Source organism: Ictidomys tridecemlineatus, chromosome 4 (genome assembly GCF_052094955.1).
Source record: "Ictidomys tridecemlineatus isolate mIctTri1 chromosome 4, mIctTri1.hap1, whole genome shotgun sequence".
NCBI lineage: Eukaryota > Metazoa > Chordata > Mammalia > Rodentia > Sciuridae > Ictidomys > Ictidomys tridecemlineatus.
The window spans coordinates 64,829,778-64,850,845 of record NC_135480.1 but is presented as its reverse complement, the minus strand read 5'-3'; the positions used below and the strand labels follow the sequence as shown (position 1 = coordinate 64,850,845).

At 34.9% G+C, this 21,068-nt stretch overlaps 1 protein-coding gene across 7 annotated transcripts in view; it reads right to left on the bottom strand.

Annotated features, from left to right (window-relative positions):
- Positions 1-21,068, bottom strand: part of Acer3 (alkaline ceramidase 3) — a 170,622-nt gene that overhangs the window by 49,652 nt on the left and 99,902 nt on the right. For 6 of the 7 annotated variants that reach the window (XM_078046706.1, XM_078046704.1, XM_078046705.1 and 3 more), the window contains 2 exons: positions 10,588-10,640; positions 3,018-3,099 (listed from right to left, as the gene is read on the bottom strand). The exons of the other annotated variant lie outside the window; for it this stretch is intronic. In XM_078046706.1, coding sequence (XP_077902832.1) covers positions 3,018-3,099; positions 10,588-10,640 — 135 coding nt within the window. The remainder of the gene's footprint in view (positions 1-3,017; positions 3,100-10,587; positions 10,641-21,068) is intronic. 7 annotated transcript variants of the gene reach the window in all.

The window sequence follows — 21,068 nt, the reverse complement described above, 5'->3', positions numbered from 1 at the left end:
TGATAGAAAGGACTGGTTGTAAATATCTCTATATCCTCATTTAATGTAGTGATTTAATAAAGTTTTACAAATTCATACAATTTGGCTACTAAGTTTATTTCTGGAGTAAGTTTCTAGCCTCAAAGTGATCAAATTATTTCCTTTGAACAGCCACAAGGCTTTAAAATAATGTGTCTGAGACAATATATATATCAGTAACTTTAAACTTGGAAAAGAAAAATGCCTTTAATCTGAATTCCTTATTTCAAAGTAAGTGATTTCTGGGGCTATAGGGTGTAGCTCAGTGATAGATTGTATGCTTAGCATGAGCAAGAACTTGGGTTTGATCCCCGTACCAAATGAAACAACTAATTTGCCTTTGTATGGTTAAAGCAGATTCTTACAGCTACTAATAAAAGAAATACAAAAGGGCATGCTCTCAAAGATATATTTTTTTAAAGGAAGAAAATTATGAAGTCCTTGCTATATGCCAATATTAATTTTCAGAACTAATATGAAATGTATACTATTGTTACCTACATTTTATAGGTAAGGAAAACTAAGGCTGAAAAAGACTAAGTAATTTGCCCAATGTCCCACAGTTACTAAGTAACAGTGTTAGATCTAAACTCAGATCTCATTGATTCTAAAACCTTTTTTTGTTGTTGGTTTTTCTTTTGCAGTACTAGGAATTGAACCCAGGGCCTTGTGCATGCCAGCTAAGCTACATCCTCAGATCTTTTTAAAATAATTTGTTTTGAGACACAGTCTCCCTAAGTTGCTCAGGCTGACTACAAATTTGTGATCCTTCTGCCGCATCCCCTGGAATAGCTCAGATAATAGGCCCATGCTACCATGCCCAGCTCCAAAGCCTATTCCTAACTACATCATCTCTTAATTTAGAAAGTGATCCAATATTGTCTCTGCCACTTACTCTCTAGATAAACTTGGCTGGCAAGGCAATTCACTGACACTCTCTAGACTTACTTTATTCTCTTCTTTAAACAGTAACAAGACTATTTTTCACCTCTTCTTGGATTCTTTCATCATTAGCTAGCATGTAGTTTAGGCAAAGCTTAGAAACTCAAGAAAATACTGCATATGTGCTCTTTCACCCTTTTATTTAACATCTCAACAACTGGAATATAGCTTCTGCCTTCACCAATTTACTGGTGACAGTATTCTCATTTAGATTACTTGGTTTTCTACTTCAAAATTTCTATTAGGTTTAAATCTTCATTTTATTCACGTCCATTCAGAGGAAACTAATACTATTTACTTTTCATTCTAAAAATTCCTGTTACATTGGGCTCTTGGCTTTCCTATATATATCTTATTACTTTTCTCAGACTGCTTTGCTTGTTCTATCTCTTCTGTCTGTAGTTGTAGGATTCTATCTTTAGTCATCATAATGGTCTATGCAATTTCTGTGCCAGTTCATCTATTCCCGCCTATCTAGTCTACCTATACCCTTCCAACTGCCAAATCTACATCTTTGGACCAGACTACTTGCTAAGCCTCAGGTGTTATTAATGCTGGGAGCTTCAAACCAAACATATTTAAATTGAATTTATCTACCTCTATGCAATGATATGAACTTATCCATTAAATTTCCTGAAAAAGCTGCCCATCTTCCAAGTTTCCTATCATGGTTAAGGGCATACTACATATACTGGCAGTCAGGCCATAAACTGAGGAGCCATTCTAACAACTCCTTTAAAACTCTATTTCCATCTTTTCTACTCAATGGACTACAGGTCCCATAGATAGGTATTTATGTCAGCATTTTTTCATTCCTATATGTTACTTTATAGTCTGAATCTCATATCCCTAGCCCTTATTTCTCCCCATCCTCCATAACCAGTGTAATCTTTCTAAAACATATCTGATTACATTTTTCTCCACTTTAAGCCAGTTAATGGCTCTCCACTGCCTTGACAATAAAAATTAAAATTGCAAGATCTGGCAAACAATGAGCTTTATAACGTATTTCAGTAAGCTCATTCACTACTCCCCACTTATCATATATCCACCTATATAAAATCTTTCCCAATTCTATTGGTGACGAATGAAACAATAAAGGTAAAGTATTCAGTACAATATCTGACATTAGCAAATAATTAAAAACAGTAATTCTTTATGTGGTTCCAGAGTTTTATACCCATGGACATATGAAAGACTATTTCAAAATGTTTTGCCACACTGTTGCCCAGAGGCTGGATGAACTTTCAATTATCAGCCAAAATCTAAATCAGCTGCCTCCTCTCTCTGAAGCTTTCCATGACCTACTCAAGTAGACTTTTTAAAAAATTAAATTTATTTTTGATTGATACATAAAAACATAAAAATACACACATATTTATGGGATATAAGGAATAGTCAAGCAGTCTTGATTGGCTTTCTTTTACCTCATCACATATAATTAACATTTACTTCTAGTATTTCAGTTATTATCTTTTGATACATTTCTTTGTTTACAAGTTTAATTTCTCTAATAGAATGAATTCCTTATGGATAGTAACTGCTTCTTAGGCACCTCTGTATTTCTTGTGCCTGACATGTAGGTTTTCCTGAAGTGTTTGTTTAAATTAATATTTTCTTAATACAAAATGCAATTCACTTGAGGAAGAAAAGCACAAAGTAGGATAGGATCAGAAGTGACTGTCTACCTCAAGTTATTAGGAAAAGGTTAACCATTAAAATAGTCAAACTAGATCCAATGGAGTGGAGCCAATTTCTTTAACAAATAGGAGGTAATATGTCCATTCATGATAAAAGTTAATTTTTCTCCATTGATACTAACTATTTTCTTTTTGACCTTTCTTCCTTTAAAAAATTAAACATTACAAAGGTTATTTCAATTATAAGGAAAAATAACACTTGGAAACAAAGAAGCAATATCAGAAAATGAGATATTCCAATTATATGTAGAAACATTTCAGTTTGAACAGCTTCAAGCAAATACAGGAAGCAAAATGTTTTCTCCATAAACGACAAATTCATATGCTTAATCTGTTAAGAGACAAATTATGACTTACTGTGGTTACTAATAAACTGAATAGAACTAGGGTAAAAAGTAGATGGTAGTTTACTGAGTTCTTCATCTTGAAACATTCAAACCTTAAAAAGAAAGAAAGAAACTTTCTTAAGAATATATAACAGGAACAAATAGATTGGGACTTTACCACTTACCTACATACCTTTGTGGTCTAGTAATACACATCATTTCTTTCCAACCACATTCTTAGAAACTGTACTCCTATAGCCTATGAGAGGCTGCGGGGATAAGGAGTAGACAAGTAGGGACAAATGTTCTCTCCTGAAAGTCTGGAGTTGGGGATCCAGAAACCTAATCAATTAAATATAGAGATGATTTCAAAGTATGAAGTCAAATGGACTTAAGATCTGAGGCTGATATTTGGTGGTAGCCAAAGTGAATGAATAAGTGGATGAATGAGCAGAAAAATATTCCTCAGGGAAAGAAAAATAGATATAAAGATTTGAAGATAAATGGAGAGGAAGGAATGCAGAAAAGAGGGAAAGATGAAGAAGCAACCATTCCATTTCTAGTGAAGTGAGTCTGTACTTCCTGCTGTCATGATCCATACAATTTCCTGATGTTCTTACAAAAGATAAACCTCTTAACTCAAGCTAGATTCAGTAAGTTTCTATGTCTTGCAACAAATGATCCCTAAAGAAAACTACTTTAAAAAATCACTTTTTATAATTGTCTCTTTTCTTATCTGTTTCCCCAACTGAATGGTGCAATCTTAGCATGCAGATATACAATCTTATTACTTTTTCATATATCTAGTCACTAGGATAGTATCTGATGCACAGGAGATACAGAGTAAATAAGGAAATATAAACATAATTGGCCATCAGTAAGTACCCTGTTTTTGAGGGCTGTCTTGGTATAGGCAATAGGAAGATTCTCTCAGTTTACTAATTCATTGTGGAAGTTGGACCCAATTCTTATTTCCTTATCTGTAAAGAAAGGTGGATTGCAATATCTGATTTTTAAGTTCCCTTTTGCCTTTAATTTCTATGAATTCATGGCTTGGAAAATGATGAAAATGTTAGGATGTCAGGTGGATTTTTTTTAATATTTATTTTTCAGTTTTAGGTGGACAAAATATCTTTATTTTTATTTTTATGTGGTGCTGAGAATTGAACCCAGTGCCTCAAGCATGCTAGGCGAGCACGCTACCACTTGAGTCACATCCCCAGCCTGGATGTTGTTTTTCTTTTAAATTATATGACTTTATGGCTTGAAAGTTGATTTAAAAAGTTAGGTAGGATATTTATGAATTTTGACAGCATTTTCATTCTGTCAATAGCTTAGAAATGTCTGTTTATCATTTTAGATGCCCTCAAAGCAGATTATTTATTAAGAAACCAAAGGTCTTTGGGAAGCCTGGCTTATTTCTTACTTTATCATAGTCAGTTTCTTATCTATACCCTTCTTTAGACAATGAGTTCTTTGACTCTCTATTTATATAGGGCCCAGTCACACCTAACACAAAGATGCACCCTAACATACTAGAGCTTTCCAGTATGTGTTTCACAAATGAACAAGCATATGCACATAGAAGGCAAGACAGGTTTAAAATGGTTAGTGGTCTAATCTGCTTTATACACTTGATAAGTTCAAAGAAGGTCCTAAGGAATTAACAGAAAAACTGATTAGTGAAATTAACAAGGTCATGGAATAAAACATTCATATACAAAAATCAATTGTAGGGCTGGGGATGTGGCTCAAGCGGTAGCGCGCTCGTCTGGTATGTGTGCGGCCTGGGTTTGATCCTCAGCACCACATACAAACAAAGATGTTGTGTCTACCGAAAACTAAAAATTAAATTTTAAAATTCTCTCTCTCTCAAAAAAAAAAATCAATTGTATTTCTAAATGCTAATAATTAACATCTGGAAAATAAAGTTTTAAAATTGTAATACCACTTAAAATAAGTACCCCAAAATCATTAGAAATCTAGAGTTACAGCTAGCAAAGTATGTGCAACAACTATGTACTGAAAAAACATAAAATGTCTCTGGAAGAAATGAAAGGAAACTTGAACAAATGGAGAATTATGCTACATTCATGGTTTGGAAGACTGAATATTCTTTCCTTCTTTCTTCCTCCTCCTCTTCCTCCTCCTCCTCCCCCTCCTCCCCTCCTCCTCCATTTTTTCCTTCTCTCCTCCTCCTCCATTCTTTCCTCTTCCTCCTCCATTCTTTCCTCCTCCTTCTTCTCCTCATCCATTCTTTCTTCTTCCCCATTCCTTCCCTCCTCCTCCTTCTCCATTCTTTCCTCCTCCTTTTCCATTCTTTCCTCCTCCTTCTCCTACATTCTTTCCTCCTCCTCCTCCTCCATGTTAGGCAACTAGGTCTACCACTGAGCTACATCCCTAGCTCCAGCAAACTTTTTTTTTAATATTCATTTTTTAGTTTTAGGTGGCCACAATATCTTTATTTTACATTTATGTGGTGCTGAAGATCGAACCCAGTGCCTCATGCATGCTAGGTGAGCAGTCTACCACTGAGCCACAACCCCAGCCCCTCCAGCAGACTTTTTTTCATAGAAGTTGGCAAGCTGACTCTAAAATGAATACAAAATTGCAAAGGATTTAGGACATCCAAAGCTATACTGAAAAAGAACAGAACAGGAGGACTGTTCTGACTGATCTCAAGATTTACAATAAGGTGCAACTTAGGAGGCTGAGGCAGGAGGATTCAGAGTTCAAAGCCAGCATCAAAAATTTAGTGAGACTCTAAGCAACCTAGAGACTCTTTCTCTAAAGAAAATATTTTAAAAAGGGGTGGGATGTGGCTCAATGGTTGAGGACCACTGGGTTCAGTCCCTGATACCAAAAAAAAAAAAAAATTAAAATAATGCTTGCTACAATTAAAAGACAACATGGTATTGACATAAGGAGAGAACAGACTAGAAAAAAACTCATAATAATTCAATGCATGGGCTGGGGTTGTGGCTCAGTGGTAGAGTGCTCACTTAGCATGTATGAGGCACTGGTTCGATCCTCAGCACTACATAGGAAGAAAAAAAAAGATATTGTGCCCACCTAAAACTAAAAAAATAAATATTAAAAAAAAATAAAAATAATTTAATGCAGAAAGAATAATCTTTTCCAAAGATGGTATGCAGGGCTGGGGATATAGCTCAGTTGGTAGAGTGCTTGCCTTGCATGCACAAGGCCCTGGGTTCAATCCTCACCACCACTACACTACCACCACAAAAAAAAGATGTTACACAATAACCAGTTACTAGCAGGGGAAAATGGGGATTCAATCCTTACCACCACCACATTAAAAAAAAAAAAAAAAAAGAAAAACAATGATGTTATGCAATAACCAGTTACAAGCAGAGGAAAATATGACCCTCAACTTTGCCTTACATTATACACAAAATTAACTCAAATGAATCATAGGCCTAAATATAAAAACTATAGTTAATAAAACTCCTGGGGAAAAAAGCAAACAAAATAGAAAATCTTTTTGACCATGGGGAAGGCAAAGATCTCTTCTGACTCAAAAGGTACTAGACATAAAAATTTTAAAAAATAAATTGGATTTCGTAAAAATTTAAAACTCTGTTCATCAAAAGACACCATTAATGGGGGTTGGGGTTGTGGCTCAGTGGTAGAGCGCTTGCCTAGCATGCATGAGGCATTGAATTCGGTCCTCAGCACCACATTAAAAAATAAAAAAATAAAATAAAGAGACACTATTAAGAAAATGAAAAGATAATTCATAGACTGAAAAAATATTTAAGATAAATACTGGAGAGGACTTCAATCCCCCCCCCTAAAATTGTACACTTCAATAAGAAGAAAAATAACTCAGTTTCTAACCAAAAAGCACAAAATTTGAATAGACACTTCTTTTTAGTTTTTTTCCTTCCTTCCTTTGATGGTGCTGGAGATCACAGCCAGGGTCTTGTGCTTGCTAGATGAGCACTCTATCACTAAGCTATATCTCTAGATGCTTGAACAGATATTTCTAAGACATACAAATGACCAACTAGCACATGGAAAGATAGACAACATCAATAGTTCTTAAAGAAATGCAAATTAAAACACCAGAGACAGTACTCCATACTCCCCAGAAAAACTAAAAATAACAAGACTGGTAAAACCAAGTATTACCAAGGATATGGAGCAATGAGATTCTTCGCATATTTGTTAGTAGAACTATAATAAAATATAATATGTTGGACAATAGTTTGGCAGTTTCCTATAAAGTGAAGACTTATACAACCCAGAAATTCCACTTCTAGGTATTTACCCAATAGAAATGAGAACATATATCCAATTAAAGACCTGTACACAGAATGTATGTAGTCACTTTATTCATAAGAGACTCAAACTGGTAACAACTTTAATACACATCATTGGTGAATGGTATATCTATATAATGGAATACTTACTACTAGCATTAAAAAAGAAGAATGAACTACTGATACTGATAATAACATGGATGAACCTCAAAAAATCATATTGAACAAAAGAAGGCAGACATAAAAAGGTACATATTGCATAATTCCTTTTACATGAAATTTAAGAGCAGATAGGACTAATCTATAAAAAAGCAGGGGACGGGGTCAGGATGAACTGTAATACAGAAGAAAGGAATGTTCTCAAGTGATCAACATGTTCTATTTCTTAATATAAGGGTAATGATGTAAGTACACATTTGTCAAAACTCAAATTATACAATTAAATATACTTTATATATATAAATATAATTAAAATACATTTTATTATATGTTAATCATACCTCAGTAAAATGATTTAAAATTATTTCAGTCTTTTTGTTTCCTTCTAAGAGTCACTTAAAGTATACTACGCCAGGGTCTGGAGATGTGACTCAGTTGTCGAGCACGTGCCTAGTATGCATGATCCCTGGGTTCAATCCCTCATATGGAAGGAAGGAAGGAAGGAAGCAGTGTACAGAAATTCCTTTTTATATACTGAGGTGGTAGAACTTTGAAACTTGTTCTATTCCCAGTGACAGTCGGAAGACCATGCTTCATTTTCATAAAGTGGCAAGTTCTATCCTTTCCTACCCTACTGAATTTTGCATATGTCTAAGGTAGAATATTAATCACATTACATGGTAGACTGCTTGGTTTTGGTTCTGTTTCTTCTACTGAAAACTTCAGATTTTCTGAGGTAAAAGCTCACTCCTTACTTTTCCAATTCCCAGTGCCCATCGCAGTGCCTGACACATCAACAGCATACAAGTTTATATTATAAACAAATAAATCATTTAATTTAATCTTCATGAGAAATTTGTAAGTACTACAACTTCCAATGAGAAACAAATGAAGAAATAGAAATATTGACTTACCTAGGGTCATGCAGGTAGTAATTACCAGAGCTAGAAACTGAACTATAAATTTTAATATCCGTTGTGTGTGTGTGTGTATGTGTTTGTGTAGCTGTGGATCAAACTTGCAGCCTAATGAATGTTAGGCAAGTGCTCTACCACTAAGCTACATTCCCAATCCCCAGTCCTATCCTTATTTCTAAGTAATACCCTTCTGTTCCCTAACCTAATACACAAGTGTTTTCTGAACCCATTTTATATGATTATCTAGTATTTTTCCCAATATGGTCATCATTACTAGCCCAAGAACATTTTCTTCTAAAGATATAAAAATATCAGAATAGTTTTTAAAATATGTTACTAAAAGGAGCTCATTCGCAAGTACTTTTTTAGATGGGGAGAGCAAACTATAGCTTAAGGGCCAATTTCTCAGCCTGAGGGTTTTTTTTTTTTTTTCCTTAATAGTGGCACCTTGGATTGAATCCAGGGTTACTCTACTCCTAAGTTTCATTCCCAGTTCTTTAATTTTTTTTATTCTAAGATCTCACTAATTTATCCAGGCTGGCTTCAAACTTCTGATCCTCCTGTGTTAGTCTCCTGGGAGGCTGGGATTATAGGCATGTACCACCTTAACTAGTTCTGAGACTGTTTTTGTAAGTTACTCTCCTACAATGGCAAGGCTGAAAAGTTGCAACACAGACCCTAGGCCCGCAAAGCCTAAAATATTTACTATATGGTCCTTTACAGAGAAAGTTTGCCAATCCCTACTTTTTTTAATCACTATTCTTGAACTTCTTTTCACCTACCTTTGAAACAGGACAATAGGGTTTGATGCCATACAAATCTAACCAATAAATGGGCATTCTTCCTTTTATTGTTTCTGAGCTTTTAGTAAAGGTTTAGAACTAAGGGTAGTATGGTTTATTACAGCAATAAAAATCCCTTTGAGTTACTTTAGTATATGCTACTAACTTTTTTAGAAGTGGGAATAAGGAAGAGATAGACATGAATAGTGGGAATATAAGATTAAGGAAGTAATTCTATAAACTGGGCCCACTGTATTGATCCCCACAAGCTTTCTCTCTCTCTCTCTCTCTCTCTCTCAAAGCAATTTTCCTGCAGCCCTACCTGGCTTAACTGGACACAATATGTTAATTCCTCAGCAAACAACCTGTTAGCTGCAGGAGAAATGCAGGCCCTAAATGCTGATACTCTAAGGGGATTTTTTTTTTTTTTTTTACTTTTACACAGACCAGATTTCAGAATACAAGGAAATAAGGATAATTCTCCCTAACCATTAAACCTGTAAGAACTGTCTCCAATTAGCATTGTCAGTATGAGCTAAAGTTGTCATGTACAGGGTTGTGATATGCAGTGGGGACTTGAAAATCCGATGTAATCTTGCAGTCAGTCAAAAGTAAGAGGTGGACCTGGGTAGAACGCTCAGGAAATTTTCTTGGGACCTCCAATAAAAAAGCTCCCTTAAGTACTTAGTAAAGTTACTAAATCTCTCTGTGCATCACTTTTTTATTTACAAAATAAGGACAATACTCATTTATCTTGCACAACTGTGTAGAATTAGAGATGGTGTAGTATGCTGTCTAGTACAGTACAAAGGCAATATTAATGCTTACTAATGTTATTTCATTTTATTTTTCAAGATTTGTCACTCAGGAAATAGAAATTACCTTGAGATTGAAATAAAAAATATGAACCAGAAAGGGAACTTTGGATTCAATATCCCCATTCATATTTGTAAACAGCCAATCAAAATAAGCACATCCTTGACAGCTTTACTGTGATTTAAAATAAGAAGAATTAAAAGGAAACAAATACTATTTAGTAAGCAACTTCAAAACAAAGAGATTAAAATGACACATTATTGTACAACTAGAAGTGCACTTCATTTTTCTGGCAAGCTTCTGTTAAGAAACTGTTAATGATATTATATATCGTGGAATAATAAATATAACCAGTATCTAAATTTGTACATTCTTTCCATAAGGAAAGGCAAATTGAACAACTTAAGTACAATTAAGATTTTATCTAAATTGGATACAGGGTTTGATATCACAAAAGTTAATAAATAACATTATTAATACTTCCAAGAAATTATTCTCCTAATTGATATCATAAAATTTCTAATCTTCTGCATCATTATAATATCCTAGTAATATAACTGAATTGTTATATTAATTCCTTGAGAAAAATATGAATTCAAAAGTATATCAAAAGCAACTGAAATCTAAATATAAGTACTTACATGCAGTATACAAATATGCAACAGCTGTAAATCATTGGGAGTTCATCCAATAGCTATATGAAATAAAGAGAGATAACAGGCTTGAATATATAGAGGTACAATTATACAAATCAAAATAAACATAAGAATAATTGAGATTATCATTTCTTGAGCTGGGGATGTAGCTCAGTGGTAGAATGCATGATTAGCATGCACCGGCCCTGGGTTTAATCCCAAGCTCCACATAGACATAAAAGATTGATGTCTTCTCTTAAGTTCTTTTACTAATTTATATATTTATCATCATCTAATTTACTCTGTCTATAGTTTGTTGTTTTTGAACAAACAAGGTTATCCATCCATCTGTCCTAATGCACACATCTGAGTGACTCACTGTTTCTGGAAAGTAGCCTTGTAATTATGCTGCTCATATCACTTGGTATCACAAACTATGAAGTAATACTTCCAAGAAATGATGTAGAGCCTACCAGTATTCTTTTGTATTTCCTTCCTATAACACCTTAAACAGATACAATGTCCACTAACACAAATAAAAAGAGATATTAATGGTCAGGGAAATAATTTCATTAGTCTCTGTAATTTGTCTCTAAAAAGAACATTTACTATTATTTATGCAATAATAATAGTAATTATGGCCATTATATATTAAACTGCTTACTGAATGCTAAGCTAGATATTGTATATAGGTTATTTATAATCCTCAAAACAAACTTAAAGAGTTCATTTATCACAGGATATACAACTAGTTCTTTTTTGTTTCCCCCTTTGGGTACCCAGGGGCACTTTACCATGGAGCCACAGTCCCAGCTATTTTTATTTTTTTATTTTTGAGACAGGGTCTCACTAAATTGCTTAGGGCCTCACTAAGTTGTTGGGGGGCTAGACTTGAACTTAACCATCCTCCTGCCTCAGCCTCCTGAATCGATTATTGAATAGTCTCCCAGCAGAGATGGGCAACTGGTGGGTCCTAGGGGTGCTTTGATCTAATCTCTCTAGAGCGGTCATCACCCAGAAAAGCATCTGGGGCCTGATTGGATCTAAGCTCACAACCACCATGGGAACTCCACCTAATGAAACTGCACTCACAGAACTCTACAGTAGCCCAACCCTGGGAGTGCATCAAATTGTTCTGAGCAGACCAAACTCTAGCTGACAGCACCTCCCATCCCATCCTAATACTGGTAAGAAGCAAAGCTGATAATTTTTGAATTCCAACTTGCAACTTGGTGAGCAACACACAAAAAAGGAAGGGAATAACCCTTGGCTCTTACTGTCATGTTCAGTATATAACTCAAGTACGTAGCTCAAGAAGAAATGGAAAAAAAATAATTGGGCACAGACTGTGAACATATATTCTCACTGACTATTCTGACCACATCAGTGAAAACAATTCCTTAATTTTCATTAAGAATCAGTCTCTCTCTCTCTCTCTCTCTCTCTCTCTCTCTCTCTCTCTCTCTCTCGTTTTCTTCTTTAATTTTAATTTTGTGTGTGTGTTTATATTTTCTATGTATGTCTGCTGAATGCTTCATGGACATATACACATATACATATTGGTTTCTTTTTTCACATGTGTAATACTTTTAAAAATGTACTTATTTTTCCTTGCCTTGTCTTTTAGGGTTAGGGTTTTTGAATAGTATATTTTGGTTTTGTTTTATATTGGTTTTTATTTGTCTGTTTGTTTCTCTTTCTCGTTTTTATTCTAACAGCCAAAATCTACTATTCTTTCACTCTTCCTTTCTTTTTTTATTACTATTTTTTTCTCCTTCCTTATAACCATCACATCCTACATATCTTCTGCATTCTCTTGTTCACATTTTGGAATTATAAACTCTTTTCTGCCTTCCTATCACATTTTATTTTATCCTAATTAACTCTAATCTTACCGTATTTTAGCACTATTTTGGTTTATATAATACCTGCCCCCACCATTAATGCTACTGCAGTAATTACTGCTGTGGATGCCACAGTTGATACCTCTTGTTTGATTTAATGCCAGATATAACACAGGGTTACTTATTGTTTGTGCTGATGAAAATTGATGACCCTACCATTTCTGGGTTTTTTTTGTAGCAATTAACATTGTAGATGTCATAGCAGGAATTAAGTATTTAGTTTAATGCTCTATATTGTTTGCATTGGTTGTTACTATTATTTCTCCCTAATCTTTGAGGTACTGGAAACCTACAGAGACACTACAAGTTCACAGGGTAGAAACTCTGTTACTTCAGAACCATACTGATAGATGGTGCAAACATACAAACAATATGAAAAAAAACAGGGAACAAATCATCCCAAACAACTCCAAATGCCTAAACAACATCCTTCACTGACACCACAGTGGAAGAAATGCCAGAAAAGGAATTTAGAAAGTTCATAGTGTTCCATGAGGTGAAAGACAACATAAGGAGTGAAATCAGATAGAAAAAACAAGAAGTGAAAGATCATTTCAATAAGGAGATATAGATTCTGAAAGGAATCAATTGGAAATCCTCAAAATGAAGGAATAAACAAACCAAATGAAAAATTCAATGAAAAGCATCACCAATAGACTAGACTACTTGAAAGACAGATTTTTCAGGCATCAATGACTAAGTTTATGATCTTGAAAATAAAGTTGACCATAGAGAAAAGATGTTTAGAGACCGTGAAGAGAATATTTAAGAATTATGGGATAACATTAAAGGCCAAATTTAAGATTCACTGGGCTAGATGAAGGCTCTAAAATACAAATTAAAGTAATGCACAATCTTTTTAGGGGGGTGGGGGGTTGAATTCAGGGGTACTCAACTGTGGGAGACCTTGCATGTGACTAAGTCACACTCCCTGGCTGGGTGCTGAGGTGTCAGGCAGCATTCTGCTAGACTTTCCCTACCCTTCTTGGGTTCGAGGGTTGGTGTCTCGTGCATGGGTGTGTCTGGCTACAGCTCCATGGGTGAAGCTATGTTCACCTATTCCTTTGTAATATTACCCCTTGCCCTGTTTGGGATAGAATGTTCCATGGAAACACCTTGTGTGTGTCCCCTTCTTATACTGTACCCTTGGGTGTGGCCTACCTAGATGTCAGTCAACCTGCTGACAGTGGACATCATGAAGATAGACTCAGCCCCTTGAAACCTGACCCCTTGCCTCATTTGAATAGCTTCTCCTCAATAAAAGGGGTCAGCATGTGCTCTCTCTCTCTTTCTATGGACCCTTAAGGTCAGAGGAGCAGTCACAACGAATTCCCTCCCCCCCAAAATTATTTCTGTCTTTTGTGTGGTTATTTTGTGCAGCCCAGTTAGCCCAGTTCAACTGGAGTGATCCCTGAGCGTTTTAGTCGAGGAACAAAACCTGGCACTCAACCACTGAGCCATATCCTCCCCAGCCCTGTTTTGTATTTTATTTAGAGACAGGGTTTCACTGTCTTAGTGCTTAGTGCCTCGCTTTTGCTGAGGCTGGTGTTGAACTTTTGATCCTCCAGTCTTAGCTTCCTAAACCACTAGGATTATAGGTGTGCGCCACTGTACTTGGTGGAATGCACAATCTTTTTAATGAAATAAATAAAAACAGAAAAGTTTCCAAACCTTAAGAATGAAATGGGAATTCAAACAAGCGAAGGTGTACAGGACTCCAAATATACAAAGTTAAAACAGATCTACTCCAAGACATATTATTATGAAAACAACTAACATACAGAATTAGGATAAAATTCTAAAAGCTGCTAGAGAAAATTAACAGCTCATATTTAGAAGTAAACCAATCTGATCTTAACTGATTTCTTAACCCCAACCCTAAAATCTAGGAGGTTTAGGAATAATATATACTGAGCTCTGAAAGAAAATGGATGCCAAACAAGAATACTATACCCGGCAAAATTAAGATTCAGACTAGAAGGTAAAATAAAAATCTTCCACAACAAACAAAAGCTAAAAGAATTAACTAAAATATTTCATGAAGAAGAAATGAAAAATAAAAATGAAAACTAGCAGAGGAAGGAACTACACTAGAAGACTAGTCAATCAAGAGAGAATCAAATTCAAATTTAAAAAACCAGAAATAAATTAAAATGACAGGAAATAAAAATCATCTCTTCATAAAAACATCGAATGTAAATTTGCTAAACTCTTCAATCAAAAGACAAAGATTGGCAGATTGGATTAAAAAACAAGACTCAACAATATGGTGTCTCCAAGAGACTTATTTCATAGGCAAAGACATACACAGACTGAAGGCAAAAAGAATGGGAAAAAAATACCATTCACATGGATCTTATAAACAAGTAGGGATTTCTATCCTCATATCAGATAAAGCAGACTTCAAGCCAAAGGTAATCAGAGGAGACCATGAAGGCCATTTCATACTGCTTAAGGGAATCATACATCAGTAAGAAACAATGATTGTAAATATTTATGCACCAAACAACGGACATCTCTGTACATCAAACAAATCCTAAAATCAAACAGACCATAACCCAAAAATACTGGGTGAATTTAACATGCCTCTCTAAATAGACCATCTAAACAAAAACTAAATAAAGAAGCTACAGAACTAAAAAATTCAGTTAATAATATACATCTAACAGACACATATAGAATATTTCATTTATCAATGACTTTCTTCTGAGCAGCACATGAAACATTTTCTAAAACAGACCATATTTTAGGCCACAAAACAAATATTAGCAGATAAAAAAATAGAGGTAATGCCTTTTATTCTATCAGATCATGATGAAATGAAATTAGAAATCAACAATAAAATAAAAATAGAAACAGGAAAGACAGTAGAATGAATCAGACATTACTATCTTATGTGAATATGTGATTATATGACCAACACATAGAGACTTTTGAATGACAAATGGATAATAGAAGAAATTAAGGGAGAAATTAAAAAAAAATCCTTAGAAGTAAATGAGAATAGTGATACAACATATCAAAATCTCTGTAACACTATGAAGGTGATTTTAAGAGGAAAGTTCATAGCATTGAGCTCATATATTAAAGAATAGAAAGATACAAAATAAATAATCTAACATTACATCTCAAGGGTTTAGAAAAAGAACAAACCATTAGAAGACAGGAAATAACTAAAATCAGAGCTAAAATCAATGAAATTGAGGTTAAAAAATAATTTTAAAAGATCAATAAAAAAGTTGGTTTGAAAGAACAAACAAAATTGATAAAACTCTTAGGCAAGCTAACCAGAACAGGGAAAAAATACAAGTTATTAAAATCCATGATGAAAAATGAAATATCACCACAGACATGACTGAAATACAGAGGATTATCAGAAACTATTTTGAAAATTTATATTCCAACAAGCTAGAAAATCTTGAAGATATTGACAAATTCCTAGAGACATATGACCTACCCAAACTGAATCAGGAGGATATAGAAAATTTAAATAGGTCAATTTCAAGTAATGAAATTTAAGAAGCTATAAAGGATAGAGCTGGAGAATATCATGCTAAGTGAAATAAGCCAATCCCCCCAAACCAAAGGCCAAATATTTTCTCTGATATGTAGATGCTAATTTCATAATGGTGGGGGAAGTTAGGGAAGAATAGAAGTATTTGGATTAGAAAAAGGGAAATGAAGGAAAGGAAGGGGGAATGGGAACAGGAAAGATAGTAGAATGAATCAGACATTATTATCTTATGTGAATATGTGATTATATGACCAATTTAATTGTATGTCATGTACAACCAGAATATGAGAAGTTATACCCCAAACCTGTATAATATGTCAAAATACATTCTATTATCATGTATAACTAATTAGGACAAATTTTAAAAATTGTGAAATTTAAAAAAAAAAAGCCTGCCAACAAAGAAGAGCCTAGGATCAGATAGATTCTCAGCTGAGTTCTACCAGACCTTTAAAGAGAACTAATACCAATCCTCCTTAAATTATTCCATGAAATAGAAAAGGAATGAAATTAATTATTTAAATTAATTTCTCCAAACTGATTTTATGACACAAATGTTACCCTGACACCAAAATCAGATAATGACACATCAGGGAAAGAAAACTTCAGACCAAGAGTCTTAATAAACCATTGGCAAATCACATACAAAAACACATTATAAAGATAGTGCACCATGACCTCATGGGTTTCATCCCAGGTATGCAAGATTGGTTCGACATAAAGGAATCAATAAATAATTACATTATTAAAACACCACAAAAACAGAATTAAATACATATCCATTCATGTTTAAAACCTAGAAAAATTAGAGATAGAAGGAACACACCTAAACATTGTAAAGGTTACATACAACAACCTAAGGCCAACGTCATTCTGAATGGAGAAAAACTGAAAGCTTGTTTAAGTAATGAAACTGAAGAAGCCATCAAAAGTCTACCTTAGAGTGTTTTCCTCTAATACAGGAACAAGACAGGGATGCCCACTTTTACTACTTCTATTTAATGTAATCCTTGAAACTCTAGTCACAGAAATTAGGCAAAAGAAGGAAATTAAAGAGGTATGAATAGGAAAAGAAAAGCTCAAACTATCTGTTTGCCAAAGACATGACCCTATATTTAGAAGACCCCCAAAACTCCTAGAACTTGGCCAGGCGCAATAGCACATGCCTATAATCCCACAGTTAAGGAGTTGAGACACAAAGAACTTAGTGAGACCCTGTCTCTAAAAAAAATACAAATAGGGCTGGGGATGTGGCACAGTGGTTGAGTGCCCCTGAGTTCTATCCCTGGTACCAAATAAGAAAAGAAACTTCTTGAATTCATAAATGAATTCAGCCTAGTAGCAAGATACAAAATCAACACCCATAAATCAACTGTATTCCTATATTCCAATAATGAATTTTCTGAAAAAGAAATTAGGAAAATGATCCCATTCATAACAGCATAAAATAAAATAAAATACTTGGGAATCAATCTAGCAAAAGAGGTAAAGGACTTCTACAATGAAAACTATAAAACACTTAAGAAATAAATTGAAGAAGACCTGAGAAAATAGACTTCTCATTTTCTTGGATAAGCATAAGTAATATTGTCAAAATGACCGTATTACCAAAAGTGTGATACAGAATCCATAAAATTCCCATAAAAATGTCAATGATATTCTTCATAGAAATAGAAAAAGCAGACATGAAATTCATTTGGAAAAACAAGAGGCCCCAAATAGCTAAAGCAATTCTTGGTTAGAAATGTGAAAAAGGAGGCATCACAATAGCAGACCTTAAATTATACAACAAAGATATAGTAACAAAAATAGCATGGTATTGGCACTAAAAGAGGCATAAAGACCAATGGAATAAAATAGAAGACACAGAGACAAAATATAATTATCTCATAGTAGACAAAGGTATCAAAAACATACTTTGGAGGAAAAATAGCTTCTTTAGTAAATGGTGCTGGGAAAACAGGAAATCCATATGTAGAAGAATGAAATTTGACTCCTCTTCTCTCACCCTGCACAAAACTCAACTCAAAGTGGATGAAAGACCTAGTTTTCAGACCAGAAACCCTGCACCTGTTAAAAGAAAATGTAGGCCAAACATATCAGCTCAGAAACTCACTTCCTTAGCAAACCTCCTAAAGTCCAAGAAATAAAATAAAAGATCAATAAATGGGATGGCATCAAATTAAAAAGATTCTTCTCAACAAAGGAATCAATCAAGAGCTTGAAATGAGAACCTACAGAATGGGAGAAAATCGTTGCCACCTGCACATCAGATAAGGCATTAATATCCAGAATATATAAAGAACTCAAAAAACTTAACATAGAAAAAAATTCCAATCAATAAATAGGCAAAGGAACTAAACAGATACTTCTCAAATGAAGAAATATGAACTGGTAAATAATATATGAAAAAATGTTCAACATTTCTAGCAATTGAGAAATTTAACTACACTGAGATTTCATCGCACTTGTCAGAAGAGCAATGATCAAAAATATAAGTAATAATAAATGTTGGAAAGGATGTAGGAAAGAATACACTTAAACATTGTTTTGTGGGACTGCAAATTGGTGCAACCACTCTGGAAAGCAGTATGGAGATTCCTCAAAAAATGGTGGTTAGGAATGGAACCACTATTTTACCCAATTATCCCACTCAGTGTATATCCAAAGGATTTAAAATTACTATAGTGACTAGCATACTATAGTGACATAGCACATCAATGTTTATAGTAGCACAATTCACAATTTAGCTAAGCTATGGAGCCAACCTAGATGCCATTCAACAGATGAGCGATAAAGAAAATGTGGAATATATACACAGTAGAATATTACTCAGCCCATAAAGAAGAATGATTTTATGACATTTACCTATAAATGGATGGATCTTGAGACTATCTTGCTAGGTGAAATAAGCCAATCCCCCCAAACCAAAGGTTGAATGTTTTCTCTGAGATACAGAAGTTAACCCATAACAAGGGGTGGCAGAGATTAGTTCAATGGAGTAGACAAGGGGGAATGAAGGGGAGCAGGGGTGGGGAAAGGAAAGACAGTGGAATAAATCTGAGACAACTTTCCTATTTATATACATGAATATAACACAGTGAATCTCACCATCATGCATATCCATAAGAAATTAAATTTTTAAAAAATTATTAATTAATAAATGAAATATGGGAGAGGGGAAGGAGAAGTACTGGGGTCTGAATTATAACAAGACATATTCCATGCTTGTATAATTATGTCAAAATAGATTCTACTGTCATGTATACCTATAAAGAACCAATAAAAAAGAAGTATATTATAAAGATTCAGTGTCCAGGCCCCCTCATAGCATCCTTACAACATATTTGAAAAGTGAGATTTGTTAAAATAATAAACTACTGAAATAATGGAAGATCAAAGTCAAAGTTATTTCTCTAGCAATATAATTTTATCCGCTTGGTGCTTTGGTGCATGGCTTGGGCAGAAGCTAAAGTGTGGATTCACTGTGAATCACGGGAGCCCTCTACCATAGATGCTACAGTGGATTGAAAGATGGAGAATTCCAATTATTTAAATACTAACATTCGGGAAGAAAACAAGAACATCAGAAACCTGGCAACTTCTAGAAGGAAACAAAGGGGAAACAGCCCTGTGCTGGGCTGCTATGAACCCCCATTTAGATAATGTCTTCACTCTGCCCATGTTCCCATATCGTACATTAGGTTACCCTGCTGTGTATAAGTCACCTTCATCCTTCTAGGGCAATGAAACTCAGCACAAAGCTGTACCTGCTACATGGCATCCTCCTTATCCCACTCAGATTGTAACCATGTGCCCAATGATCTCTCTAGTTTGGGTGGACACCTTATTCTACCCTGAGCTGCCATTTCTGCCTTTACATCCTTTTCACTATGGTCTCTGAAACCCTGATACGCATTGCCCAGCTGTTCAAGCACTCTTTTTCCCTCCGATTACACTCTGATACTCTACACTATCCCCTATGTGGATACATGCCTTGCATTATTCAAGGGCCAATGCTCTTTGGTGGTGGACTCCCAACTCATGAGAATACACTGTGTCTCTCTCAGGCTTTGACTCTGGGTCACCCCTCCCCGCTATGTGGAAACCATCCTTACCCCACTCAGGCTCTGATACCTCAGTCTGGGCCAGAACCTTCTTCCCTTAGTTTTAGGGTTTCTGATAATATTGCCAAAACGTCTCTAGAAAGGTCCTAACTTTCTTACACTGTCAAAAGATAAGGGAGATTAATCTGGGGATAAAAATTCAGGATTTAAAATCAGAAAAACTGATTTGGGGTTAGAATTTATAACCTGTGGATAATTTTGGTCAAATCAGTTAGTCTCTTTCACTTCTAGTACTAGAATGTGTAAACTAGGAGTAGTAACTAAGAACTGTCTTGAGGTTTTAATAAAAAAAAAGTACCTGGCTATTTGAGAACTGAAAAAAATTCCAGTTACTTTTTTTAAAAAAATTTCTTAGTTGTAGATTGACCAATACCTTTATTTTATTTATTTTTTATGTGTGCTGAGGATCAAACCAAGTGCCTCACAAATGCTAGGCGAGCACTCTACCACTGAGCCACAATCCCAACCCTTCCAATTACTTTTAAATAAGATAACATGCAAAGTTCTATTTTCAGGGTTATTAATTAGCTGTGGCTCACTGGTATGGCAGAATATTGCAATTGTAAAGTATTGTGAATATCAATGATACCATTTCTTACTTTATGGTTTCTTACTTTATGGATATGAGATGTCCCCAAAAAGTTCTTTTGTCAATGCAGGGATGTTTAGAGGTGAAACGATTACATTATAAAAGCTGCACTCTAATCAGTCCATCCGAATTTGAAGGAACTACTGTGCTGGGTGGTAACTCTGGGCTATGGGAAGTAGCTGGAGGAGGTATGTCACTAGGGCCACACCCTGGAAGGGTTCACCTTCCCTGCAGCACTGCATAGAGCCTCCTTCACCTACACCGCCTACTTCCTGGCCTCCATGTCCTGAGTGGCTTGCCTCTGCCATGCTCTTCCACCATGATGTTCTACTCCATCTTGGTCCCAGAAATAT